The sequence below is a fragment of the Juglans regia genome, chromosome 7, assembly GCF_001411555.2.
Source record: "Juglans regia cultivar Chandler chromosome 7, Walnut 2.0, whole genome shotgun sequence".
NCBI lineage: Eukaryota > Viridiplantae > Streptophyta > Magnoliopsida > Fagales > Juglandaceae > Juglans > Juglans regia.
The window spans coordinates 49,629,918-49,643,848 of NC_049907.1; the positions used below are offsets into that span (position 1 = coordinate 49,629,918).

Here is a 13,931-nt window from a genome sequence, read left to right on the forward strand (position 1 = left end):
GGAAGAAAAAGGACTCCCACCCCCACGTCCCCACGTATCCTACGATGAGTAGGAAATTATTCTTAAAAGAAAAATTATAAACATAAGTTACATCACTCAAAAATATATTACCCTCATATTTTATATTAATTTTAAGAGTAGTATCTATAAGTCTTATATATTTTACGTTAATAAAAAAAAAAATTAATATATTTTTAAATGGATATTCAGATAAGATGGGAGCTGTAAATTTTTCATTGATTTTACTTCGTAAAATTTATTGTTTCAAACGTTTAAACCTTCCTTGCTTCCACGCTTTCCGGCTGAACCTCCTCTCTCTCTCTCTCTCTCTTCTCCCATGGCGGTATTTTACCGGTTGCCAAGGGCGAGAGGCTCAACGCAGATCTTCTCCATGACCTCCACAGTCCGGGCCTTCTCTTCGTCCTCTATATCGAATTCCGGAAATGACCTCAAATCGCCGTCCCTGCTCGCCCAGAAGTCCCTCCCTCTGCGTCGCGAACCCAGGGACAGAAACGTCCATTGGGTTTTCCTCGGCTGCCCTGGCGTCGGAAAAGGCACCTACGCGTCTCGACTCTCCAACCTGCTTGGTGTCCCTCACATCGCCACCGGTGATCTTGTCCGTGAAGAGCTCACTTCCTCTGGTCCCCTCGCTTCCCGGGTACGCTTGGGTTTCGTTCTCAATCTCAATTTCAATCACATTTTTTTCTAATGTTTTTCCCTTTGTTTATACTCTGGATTTTCTTTCTTGATTTTAAGTTATAGAACTGCGTTTCTGATTATTCGTATAGTAGTAGGCTTTGAATTCTCGTCTCAAACTGCGATTTAAGTGGGAGGATATGGCGGTGGGTTGCTGTGCTAGTTTCTGGGGGGGTTAGGTTCCATGGTGAGTCCTAGGTAGGGGTGGCCCCGCCCCCGCATGGGCGGGCGGGCAGGCGGGCTACCCCACTCTGCCCCGCCCCCACCCCGCATGGAGAGGGCCTAGCGGGGGTGGGGGGCGGGATGACCCCAGCAGGACCCCGCCCCCGCCCCCGCCCCTCAAATATAATTTTTTATATATATATATATAAATAAATATATTGTATATAGATATATACAATTTATTAAAAACTTAATTGTATTCAAGTCATTGGATTACCTTAACCTCCTAGGCCAACCTTTATATAGGAGGCCAAGACATTGGCCTCCTATATAAAGGTTGGTTTAAGAGGTCAAGACAATCCAAAATCTAACTCTAACGAGTTTAAGTTCTTTTTATATTTATAAATTTTAATTTATTATTTAAATTATATTATAATTTGAGTCTAAAAAATCTTTTTAGACTAAATTTTTTTTTTAAACACAATGTGTTGGCCTAGGCGGGGGGCGGGGCGGATGTGGTTTTTTCCCCCCCTTTGGCACCAAGGCGGGGGACAGGGAAAAAACTCCAATTCCCCATATGGTACGGGGCAGGGGAGGGTACCCCCTGCTCCACACCATACGGGTATCACCCCTAGTCCTAAGGGCTCTGCCGTGGGTGGTTCCCGTTATCAAAAAAATAAAAATCCTCGTCGGCTTATTAATCGTTCAATCTGTATGGATTTTAGAAAATTTTCTATCATAAGAAAAGTGGTGAAGTCTAAGGGCAGGTTTTTTTTTCTAAACACAATGTGTTGGCCTAGGGCGGATGTGGTTTCCCCTTCCTTTGGCACTGGGGGGGGAAAAACCTCAATCTCCCATATGGTGCGGGGCAGGGGGCAAGGGAGGGTACCCCCCGCTCCGCACCATGCGGGTATCACCCCTAGTCCTAAGGGCTCTACCGTGGGTGGTTCCCGTTATCAAAAAAATAAAAATTCTCATCGGCTTATTAATCGTTCAATCTGTATGGATTTTAGAAAATTTTATGTCCTAAGAAAAATGGTGAAGTCTAAGGGCAGGTTTGGGGGGTGGGATGAGATCCAAAATTCTCATCTCATCTCATCATTACACATTTTTCAAATTCTCATACAAAATATAATAAACATTTCAACTTTTTCAAATCCCAAAACAATAATAATATTAAAACACAATATTTTAAACTCTCAAACAAAACACAAAATTCTCATCTCACCCCCCAAACCTACCCTAAGTGTAAAGAAAAGGGGCGAAGTCTGAATACGCTCTCACTTTTGCAGAAACAATTAAATTACAGCTCAAGTCAGCTAAATGATCATATGGTATTCAGCCTCAAATAGAAACTAAAGGAAACTTCTTTGAAAGTTATTGTGGGTATAATATGCTAGTAACCATCAGTCCTACACTTCTATTTCCCTGACAGGAGAACTTTATAATAGATAAAACCATATTGGGGTTTCTAGTTTGCCGAGAGCTCACTAAAGGGACAGTTTATTGTACAGCCTCTAAAAGGTGTTCATGAGCCAAATGCTTTGTGCCTTGTGAACAGACATCTGGCCACATATTTGTCCTAAGAGGGAAAAACTGACAGTATGTGCGAGGTTTCGGGCTGGCTTAATTTGTCTCCTGGCTACAGTTTGGATTTAGCAGTTGCAAACGTGCCTTCTAGGCATAAATACATAGAGACTTTCTAGAAGGGAACAAGAATTTTAGGATTTGATAACCTAAAGACCATTGCCTTTTGTTATTCCAACATTTGGATAAAACTCAAAATGTTCTGAGTTTGTACTGCTTAAAATGTGTCTTAACTTTTTGGGTGAGCAATAACTTTTGGTCGACCTATCTTAGGCCTGGTCTAGAAGAACCAAAAAATTAAACTTGATGTTTAAATTTATATATGTTTATTTTGATTATATTCATTTTATTTATTTTGCAGCTTGCAGAGATTGTTAACCAAGGAAAACTGGTTTCAGATGAAATTGTAATAAATCTGTTGTCCAAGCATCTTGAAGCTGGTGAAGCTAAGGGCAAAACTGGCTTCATTCTTGATGGTTTCCCTCGAACCATAACACAGGCGGTGAGCTTTTGAAACACCAATCTAGCAACATATGATATCTTGTTTGATAATGTATGAAAGTAACATTAATAACTGATGTAAAATAACGTGAAAAGGAGATCTGGTCTGCAATGACACTACTACTGACACCGGTGAAAATAAGTGGCCTTTTGCTGGTTGGGTTTTGTATTTTATATATGTTCCTTGACTAAAGTTAATTACTTATTTTAAAAAAAAACATGATTTGTGTATATTTTATATATGTTCTTTAAGTACCTTTTGCACTTATTGCTTCTTGTTTAAGAATTTTGATGTAACCTTAACTGCTTGTCAAAAAAAAAAAAAACTTTGATGTAACCTTAACTAATTGTGTATGTGCATGTTATAAAAACGTGTACCTTTTCATGGTACCGTGGTGGTTCCTAAGATGAAAATTTAATAATGATAAGGAGATTTTAAAGATTAAAATGGATACCAATAAAAAAAAAAAAAGCAGAAGATTAAATTGGAATTCTCTATATCCTTTCTTTCCCAGCTTATTCATATCATTCTTAGGGCTTGTTTGGGTGTTACATTTTGATGTTTTTCCTCAAGCGTGCTTTTCCGAATAATGCGGAATGTAATTCGAATTTTAAAAAGACTGTCAATGGACTGAAGTACCTATACAACTTTAAGATAATTACAACTTTCAAGGATATAGTCATTCTCTTTAAAAATTCAAATATCGTCATTTCTACCTTAGAAAACACTTTTTAATTTGTTTCCACACAAATATAACGTAGTTGAAAGTTCTTTAAACATATGGTCAGTAAATAACCTTTTAATAGTAGAACTTATACTTAAGTCCTTAAGCTATAAGCTATATTTCCCAATGCAATTCCAAACATGCACTTAATGTTCTCTGTGTCCAGTGCTCTGACTTTTACCCTTCAGTTTACATTATGTTTTGGCTGTTGTCCAGGAAATTCTAGAGGGGGTAACAAATATTGACTTGGTGATCAACCTGAAGCTTCGGGAAGATGCATTGCTTGCAAAGTGCCTTGGAAGAAGAATATGTAGTGAGTGCGGAGGAAACTACAATATTGCATGTATCGATATTAAGGGTGAGAATGGAAGCCCTGGATTGTATATGGCTCCACTTCTCCCCCCTTCACATTGTGCATCAAAACTTTTCACTCGATCTGATGACACTGAAGAAGTTGTTAAGGAACGGCTTCATGTATATAAGGAAATGGTATTGCTCCATAGTCTCTTTTTTTTTTCAGAATTTTAAATAGACACTTTGACAAAATTCTTATTTATAATATTTTTATTTCAAGATTCTGTAAGAAGAAAGTCGTACACATATAATGTGCATAACACTTTTCCCTGTTGAGGATTAATGTTTTGTATGCCTAGCTGCAATAGAACAGGCTTGATACCATTTCTCCACTTCTCCCTTAAACCTCAAAATTGTCTGGTTTCATTATAATTTGTTTGGGAATTACTTATCAAAAAAATTTGTTTGGGAATTGTTTTGGCACTGTCCATTTTCATCTTTCCCACTCTTGTCTACCAACATAATTTATGGAGCCTCTTTATGCGAATGCAAAATGATGGACTACTAAAGATAATAATGTGATTTCTTATCAATATGTATAAATCTGTGTGCTTATTCTTACAGACTCAACCTGTGGAAGAGTTCTACCGCAGCAATGGGAAGTTGTTGGAGTTTGATCTACCAGGAGGAATCCCAGAATCCTGGCCAAAGCTGCTTCGTGCTCTGAATCTTGAACATGATGATAAACAGTCTGCAGCAGTATGAGTTATATTGATATTGTGTATACCCAGCAGAAGGTAAGTTGGATCATTATTTGCATGTTGAAGACATGTACGTGGATATCAATTTCAAAATGGGGATGTCCAACAAGAACTGGAAACATGCTTATACATCTTCAAGGAAACTTCCTATTCAGGTTTTGGAGATACGTGCAATTGTAAAATGTTGTGTGATGGGCAAGGAGGAATTGCGTTGTTTTTGGCAGTGTTATTTGGTTGAGGTATATGTTTAGCTGACGGTGATAATATTGTAGGCAATAAGTGTAATGGAAATACAAAGTTGCTAATTTGCTAAATGTTTATGCTTCTAAAATTTCGGTTTAGAGGTCACTAAACTCGGGATTTAAGGGGAAAAAAAGTTATTCGTTCTATTAGATTCCTCGGACCTGGAGCATTGCTATGGCAATGAGATTGTGAGATCTTGCACCTGCCATCAGATTCGGCCGTATGGATCAGTTGGGTTGGAGGATCTTGGTTTCTGACACCTTATCTTTTGACAGCCATATCGATCCCCATCGGAAGGGGATTTTTGTACCACTGCCTGATCAAATAAAAAATATAGATTGGTAGTTTCGGGTTGGTGCCTATTGGAGATTTTGGGTTGAATCTGCGGGTTAAGGATATTTCTCACCCTTACTGAAAACAATTCTTCTTGTTGGATGGCCTGCTTTTCCTCATCTATCCAATTGGATGCTGATGCATGTAATAGGTAACTTTCAATGGGGTCACCACGTCTATTTGGCAAGCTGCTTCTCCGCTTTCCATTCCTACGGGCATAGATGGATGGATGGAATGAAGTGGCATTATATTGTTTCTTGTGTAAATGCCAGATCGGATTCAGAGGGAGAACAGGCTTCTTCTCATGATATTATTATTTCTTTGTAGAAATACAACACAAATTTGTAACTAGAAAAGAGTGCGTAGCTCATTTCTTTTATTCTCCATCTGCATCAACACTTTTGTACGAGTGATCGGAATTTTATGTGATCTTTTGTAAAATAGCTATGTTGTATACCGCATTAAATCCCACTTTTACCCTACTAAGCTGATGTAACATTGCCTCGAATCTCTTTTAGGAAATTAGAGTTGTTATACAAGGATTATGGATGGCGTTACATCGACACATGATAGAAGTGGAATATGGTATTTTTCTTTATAAAATATATAATATCTTAATTATATTAAGGTTTTGGGATGTCGTTTAGTGTAATATGCATTATGTGCTCGTTTAATTCTCACATCCAAATTATTCTATCCGGAAGTTATCTTGGATTCTTGGGATACCTGTCCCCATCTGAATGAAAACCCACCATTGTTTTCGACTCTGGAAGCATTCGATTTTGTGAATGGTCATATCGTAAAGTTAGACTTGCAACCATGGCTCTTCTAATCCCCAACTTTTTCCAACCTCAAAAGTGGAAGCCCCACAAAGGAAATCCACAATGAACCACAAAAAAGGGAAAGAAAAACAAAAAAAAATGGACGAAGCTTGGCTGATTCCAAAGAAAAAGAGCAAAGGAATCGCACTTTTTGCCACCGGATGTGTATCTGAAAAGATAAAAGAGTTGATGTAAGAAAACTTCGGAGCAAGGCCACAGAGAAGGCATGAGATGCAAAGGTTAATTGGAAAAGTTGACCGCAAAACACTAGCGTGTCGTAGCCTCACAGGTGGCACTCTATTCCTGGGACTACAGCTTTTTGTGAGAATCGGCTGAGAAACTGGGCCCTCAAAATATCTTCAAACTCGTGGCTTTAAATTAACCGAAACAAGATGGTTATGGAATAATGTTAGATACAAATTTTAAATAGATAAGTTTTATATAAGTTTTTTATAAAATAATAGATGTCATTATTAAAAAATAATTTTTTTATACTTTTTTAAAATAGAGTCTACTTTTTTATAAAGATTTGTATAAAATTTATCTATTTAAAACTATTACAAATCATTTTTCATGAACAATACGATTTGTACTTCAAAATAAGATTATTTACTTTATATTGCCACTTATAAAATATCATGTCATCTTACTATCAAAGAATTTTAATATCAACCACTCTACAATATCTAATTATCGAGATTGAATTTCATTACTTATTATTATTATTTATCTATATTAGTACTTGAAATGAAATAATATACTCTTTATCGAAAACAAAATGTAAAGATGTAAAATGAGGTTCCTTGATTTCACATGTCATACTCTATGCAGAAATGCTTATAGGCCCCATTTAGATTGAGAAATGAGATAAGATGAGTTTAGATAATTTGTGAATAGTAATAAGATTTGTGAGTTGACATCATTTTTAAAAATTTTGGATGTTTGGATTGGAAGTGAAATGAGATGATTTTAAGTTGTTGGAGAATTGATAGATGTGGATTCCACAAATAATTGCATAGTATTTGTAATGATTTTATTTTATTTATAAATATATTTATAAATAAATAATAATAATTTTTTAAATTACACACCCATTTTTTTTTATAATATAACTCATAATAATATAAGATGGCAATATTTTTATAAAATCAAATTATATAAAATATATTTTTTATAACATTTTTAAATAATTATGAGATATTTATAAAATCAGTTTATTTTATATTTTCATTATTATAAAAACTAAATATATTTTATTTTATTTTTCGACCGTTTCCTCCATTTTCATTAGGAAAGCTGAATGAAATCAATTCCTTCTAAAAAGTACTGATCGTTTGCCCTTGTTTGTCATCTTCTGAAAGTAATTTGAAATATGTTAAGAAAACTTGCTTTGACCGTTTGGCTAAGAGATGAGTTCTTCATTTGGGATAAGATGAGATGATCTCATCTCACTTCACTCCTGAATCCAAACTAGGCATAATGTGCAACCATTCATAATACTAGAATGATCAAAATATAATATAGTATTTTTCATTTAGTTTAAGTTTTTTTTTTAATACTAGTTGTTAAATATGATATTGGAGCAAAGGCTGTAATTTCTTACTGTACCCAGGTTTATTCAAGTATTTGGTATGTTATCTATTTTCAATCAGTATATTATAAAAGTTTAAAAATAGGGTTAAAAAATCATATTATAATATCATAAGAATTTTTTTTATACCTTTTCTATTTATAGTTGTCAATATTATATTTAGTTGTAATATGGAATATCTATTAATTATATAGTTTAAGATCCACATCATTATATGAGATATTCTCCTCCAAGCTCCTATGGCGAGTGAGCAAGGTGTGGAGTGCGAATCTCAGTTTACTCAATGAGTAAGGAAGAGCTTTCTATCTCTGAGTCTGGTAGCAGATGAAGAGAGGAGTAATGGAGGAATTAAGAGGGAAATGGAACCAGTTGAAACTGACGGAAGAGGAGAACGAAGTTATCAATCTGGATAGCGATGTGACGGGGAAGGTGATGGAGGAAGGAGAACGAAGTCTTGTAGGGAAATTGCTAGTGGATAGGAAGATAAATAAGGATGTGATTCAAGCTACGATGAGAAAGATCTGGCGTACGGGAGGATCCTTTGATTTTCACGAGATTAGTGTCAATCTGTTTGTAATTACCTTTAGCAATCAGAGGGACAAGAACAAAATCCATGAAGGGAAGCCATGGTTGTTCGATAACCATCTGCTAGCGCTCAAACCTTTTGATGGATTTGTTCCCCCTCAACTAATGAAATTTGATCGCAAGGAATTTTGTGTTCAAATGCACAATTTGCCATTAGCTTGTATGACCAGTGAAGTTGGGCATCGATTAGGGGCTTATGTTGGAGTAGTTCGAGAGGTGGATGTGGATGAGAGTGGGATAGGGTAGGGCCAATATATGCAGGTTCAATTTGAAATTGAGTTGAGAAAGAAAATATCTAAAGGAAAAACGGCAAATTTATTGAGGAATAAGCTCTGGATCCCACTGAAGTATGAGAAACTTCTGAAACTCTGTTTTAAGTGCAGTTTGATAAATCATGGGGAGGAAGGGTGTGTGATGGTGGATGGATCTGATGTTAAGAGAGAGGGAGGTGGATTGCAGTTTGGTACTTGGTTGTGGGCGACACACAATCCTTGACGTAGAATGGCTTATAAGCTGCCTGGACACAATCATGCTGAAGCAGATGAGGAAAGGATAGGAGCTGATTCGGATGTCGTGGTAGAGGTAGAGATTGATTCTGGGAAATGGATCTACATATGAGGTTGGAATGGTTGGTAGGGGTTCAATGTGTAAGGTTGGGATGGTTGGCAAAGAGGATGAAAAATTGGTCGGATCAAAAGATGAAAATAGGGTGGGAATGGAAGGTGATGAAAGCACAGATGAGTTGAAATGCCAAGAAGAGATGAAGAATAAACTCAAGAAAATTTTCTAGAGATGGGTTGGGGTCGTAATTTTGTTTCTTTAGTCTTTCTTCAGCCTGTTGTCGATGGCACTGCAGAGAAGGTCCTGGACCAAAATGTGATAAAGGAGGGGAAGTAGGGAGCATGTAGCAGATGGAAGAAGAGGGCCATAAATGTAAGTACAAATGCTTCTGCCCTTGTAATCTCTGGTAATAAACGTAGTGCTAAGTGTTGATCATGGATTGTTGGGGTTGGGTAAAAAAGGTAGAAAGGGGTGTGGGGAATATGATAGAGCAAATGGTGTTGTTGTGGTGAAGGTTGTTAGTCAACCCTGACAACGATTATGAAAATCCTAAGTTGGAACTGCCGAGAGTTTGGGAACCCCCAGACAATTCAAGATTTTCATCTTTTGGTGAAAGAAAATAGACCCGAGATTGTTTTCCTAATAGAAACAAAATTGATGGCCAAGAAGTTAGAATGTATTAAAAGAATGATACAATGGGAGGGTTGTTTTGTGGTGGAGCTTGTGGGAAGGAAATTGGGTTTGGTGATGATGTGGGAAAAGGATGTGGAGTTAGAGATTGTCAATTATTCATAGCGCCACATTAGTGCTTATGTTGGCAGAGAGGATAAATGGTTGTTGACTGGATTTTATGGTCACCCCGAGGCCTGTAGAAGAAAAGAAACATGAAGATTATTATCCCTGATAAAGCCATTAGAGCAGGTGCCTTGGTGCACAATTGGTGACTTCAATGAGGTGTTGTCTCAGGAGGAAAAAGAAGGTGGGAGGCCTAGACCTGAGGCTCAAATGCAAGAATTTAGGCAAGCATTGGAAGATAACATATTGTTTGACCTAGGATGGAAAGGGAGCAGGTTCACTTGGAGCAATAGACACGAGGATCAATCTTTCACTGATGAGAGGCTTGATAGGGCTGTGGCTAATTATAGATGGGCTGAGAGTTTCAAAAATAGAGAGGTGGAAGTCCTAACAATAAGGTAATCTGATTATAAGGCTTTGCTGCTGAGTATGAGCATGATTGGTGAAACTTTTAAGAGGGTAAGAAGGGTCTTTAGATTTGAAGCTAAATGGACCCTAGAGAATGAGGGAGGGGCAGTAATTAAAGATGTGTGAAAGATGGAAATTGTTGATTAGAGTAGATTGAGACAGATGCAGAAAAAATTAATAAGATGTAGATGTGAGCTCTTGCATTGGAATTCTCATAAGTGTCATGATGTAGAGAAAATCATAAAAGAAAAAACAGAAAGGCTGAAGGAAGAGCAAGAAAATGAAGGTCCCCCCAATGTTGAGGTGGTTAAAAATTTAGAAATGGAGTTGGGTTTACTCTTAAAATAAGAGGATTTGAGGTGAAAACAGAGGGCCAAGAATAATTGATATCAAATGGGGGATAGGAACACAAAGTATTTTCACTCATGTGCTAGTCAGAGGAGAAACAAGAACATGGTGAAGGAAATTATGGATGGGGAGGGAAGAAGGGTGGTCTAGAAAGATGAAGTGGAGAGGGTTTTCTGGTCTCATTTCCAGAATATTTTTTAGTCTTCCAATCCTACTATGGAAGAGATTGATGAATGCTTGAAAGATTTGGTGCCTAGGGTGACAATACAAATGAATGAGAAGCTTCAACAGAATTTTGTTATGGTGGTAGTGGAGACAACCTTGAAACAAATGGCAGCTTTAAAGTTCCCGGGGCCCAATGGATATGGGGCATGCTTTTACTAGACTTATTGGGGTATATTGGGTGAAGATGTGGGTAAGGCAATGTTGAGCTACTTGAATGGTGAGGGAGATTTGGATAGTAGTATCAACCATACCTATATAGCCTTGATTCCAAAGGTTAAGAACCCTTCAATGGCAAGTGAATTCAGACCAACAAGCTTTTGTAATGTCATTTATAAGCTGGCCTCAAAGGTTCTGACAAATAAGCTAAAGAATGTATTGTCTTCCCTGATTTCCAGCAACCAAAGTGCTTTTATCCTGGGAAGGTTGATAACGGATAATGCGATTATAGCCTATGAGGCCTTACATACGATGAAGATGAGGCAAAAATGAAGGGTGGGAAGTATGATATTGAAGCTAGACATGGCAAAAACATATGATAGAATTGAGTGGAAGCTTGTTGAGGGTGTGATAAGGAAAATGGGATTTGGTGAAAGATGGATTGGGCTGATAATGCAATGTATCTCTACAGTGACTTATTCAATTTTGTTGAATGGGCAGTCTGAAAGAATGATTAAGCCAACTAGAGGAATTAGATAAGGGGATCCCATTTCCCTTATCTTTTCATCCTTTGTGCAGAAGGACTTAGCTCCTTGATAAACATGACTGAAAATAGAATGGAGTTGAAGGGGATTGTAATTGCTAATGGTGGAACAAGGATTAGTCATCTGTTGTTTGCAGATAACTGTGTGATTTTTGGGAGAGCTACAATGGTTGAGTGAGATAAAATTTATAGGCTGCTAGAGAAATATGGTAAGGCCTTGGGTCAGCAACTTAATTTACAGAAAACTACTATATCCTTCAACTCAAACATTGCAGAAACTCTAAGACAATAGATCCAAAAAGTAGTAGGGGTACCAGTGTGTGGATCTTATGAAAAATACATTGGCTTACCTGCCATGATTGATAGGTCCAAGTATAACACTTTCAAGATTGTTAAGGAGAGAGTTTGGGCTAAATTGCATTATTGGAAGAATTTATTTATTTCACAAGCTGCGAAGAAGTTCTGCTGAAAGCTGTGGTACAGGCCATCCCTACCTTTCGATGAGTGTTTTTAAGCTCCCAATGAGAATTTGTCAAAAGATCTTCTCACTCATGGGTAAATTATGGTGGGGACACAAGCAGGAGGAGAATAAGATTCAGTGGAGTAGCTGAAATAAAATAGGGGATTCAAAGAGGGGTGGGAGCTTGGGGTTAGAGACATTGAAGTTTTCAATTTGGCAATGTTAGCAAAACAATGTTGGAGGATGTTTAATTCCCCTTCTCTTTTGATGGCAAAAATTATGAAGGAAAATTATTTTCAAAGGGAGAGTATTACTGAAGCAAAATTGGGGTTTGGTCCTTCCTTCATTTGGAGGAGTCTGTGGTCAGCCATTGACCTTCTTAAAGAATGTATTTTTTTGGAGAAATGGAGATGGCAAAACCATCAAAATATGGCAGGATAGGTGGCTCCCTGTTCCTAGCTTTTGCAAAGTTCAATCCCCTTATATAAATCTACCTCTAAATGCTTGTGTAGACAAACTCATTGATGTTGGTTCTGTCTCCTGGAATAGAAAATTGATTTATGATTCTTTTGAAGCTTTTGAAATTTATAGTATGCTACTGAGTAGATGGGGGTGAAGGATTAGATGGTTTGGGGCCTAGTTTAGAATGATAGATTTTTTGTAAAAATAACATTACTACCTGGGAAAAGAGAAAGTGAAGCAAATGGGTGGTGAGTGATCTAAAAGGGATAAGCTTGCTGATGTACGGAGACAGATTTGAGATTTGAAGATTCAAGGGGTGGTGAAGCATTTTCTATGGAAAGATGTTCATGAACTTCTTCCTACTAAAGAAAATCTATACAAAAAGCATGTGTATGACTCAAGATTGTGTTCCATTTGTGAAAGAGAGGATGGGACAGTCATCCATGTACTATGGAAGTGCCCTGCTATTGCGGATGTGTGGGCAGAAGATGGGAGCCCAATGAAAAAGTGGAGCAGTGATATAAAGGATTTTGCTGATTTGTGGCAGGGCATACAACAAAGACCGGAAAGGGAAGAGGTGGAATTGGTTGCATACCTTATGAGGAAGCTTTGGTTGAGGAGAAACTCTCTAATTTTGTAGAATAAATTTGATGCTCCAGGGAAAGTATTCAGAGCTGCTATCTAGATGAGAGGTGAGTTCATAGAGGCAAATCTTAGCTGCTCTCAGTTGGTATCAAGTAGAAGCTCTTCAGGAAGGAAAGTTGCAAAATGGGTGAAACTAGGAGGAGGTGAAGTGAAACTCAACTGGGATGCTGCGGTAGATGAAAAATAGAAAAAAGTTAGGATAAGGGTCATTGCAAGGGATGAGCAAGGGGAAGTTTTGGCATGCTTGTATTCTGTAGTGGAGAACCTGGAAAGGGCATGCATGGCTGAAGCGTGGGCTCTCAGAAGAGCTGTTGTGTTTTGTCTAGAATTGAGTTTTGAAAGGGTAGTGTTGGATGGAGATTCACAGGTTGCAGTGAAGGCTTTGTCCAGTGAAGAATGAGGTGTTGACAGATTATGGAGTGTTGATAGAGGATACAAAAAGAATACTTCTAGATATGAGAAATTGGAGTGTAAAGTTTGTTTTTAGAGAGGCTAATAATGTTGTCCATTTACTTGCAAAGTTAGCTTTCTCTTTTACAGAAGAAAGGGTCCGGAGTGAAGATGGCCTGTATACTTAGTGAGAAGTATTGTATTGATTGATATTCAATGAAGATATACTTGCTTTGATTAAAAAAAGATCTACATCATTACGATCACTATCAAAATTAAATAATATTAATTGAAAATATCTTATGTATAAAAAAATATATTTAGAAGTCTTTTAATTATTATTAAGATCACAGGTAAAATATAAAATTATTATTTCAATCATTTAATTTCATATTATAAAATATAAAATAATTATAATTAAAAAGTTATAACTAATATTTTTTTTTCTAGCATGTTTGACAGAAAGAAATCCAGTAAGCATCTCTAGGAACATTTTCGTCACTGAAGATAACCAGCGTTACTTGGGCCACTGCGCCGTTAGTTTCCAGAGTAAGATTGGGGTGTGCCTGGCGTCAAACGTAAACCACACCGTTAACGGCGTAATCTAAAGGAAGCATCTTTAACTCGGCGCATAATGC

At 37.2% G+C, this 13,931-nt stretch overlaps 1 protein-coding gene across 1 annotated transcript; it reads left to right on the top strand.

Annotated features, from left to right (window-relative positions):
* The first annotated feature begins 240 nt into the window (after nt 1-240).
* LOC109014551 (probable adenylate kinase 6, chloroplastic) lies at nt 241-5,763 on the top strand. The gene is made up of 4 exons (XM_018997058.2): nt 241-658; nt 2,807-2,947; nt 3,888-4,160; nt 4,590-5,763. Exons 1-4 carry the CDS (start codon nt 338-340, stop codon nt 4,728-4,730), a joined length of 876 nt encoding a protein of 291 aa, XP_018852603.2. The 5' UTR covers nt 241-337; the 3' UTR covers nt 4,731-5,763.
* Nucleotides 5,764-13,931: the final 8,168 nt, after the last annotated feature.

Bases quoted from the DNA above. Each gene is read 5' to 3' on its own strand.
- LOC109014551 (XM_018997058.2), top strand. From the start codon at position 338: ATGGCGGTATTTTACCGGTTGCCAAGGGCGAGAGGCTCAACGCAGATC. The intron at 2,948-3,887 runs GTGAGCTTTTGA...GCTGTTGTCCAG, and splicing joins CTCGAACCATAACACAGGCG to GAAATTCTAGAGGGGGTAAC. The intron at 4,161-4,589 runs GTATTGCTCCAT...TTATTCTTACAG, and splicing joins TTCATGTATATAAGGAAATG to ACTCAACCTGTGGAAGAGTT.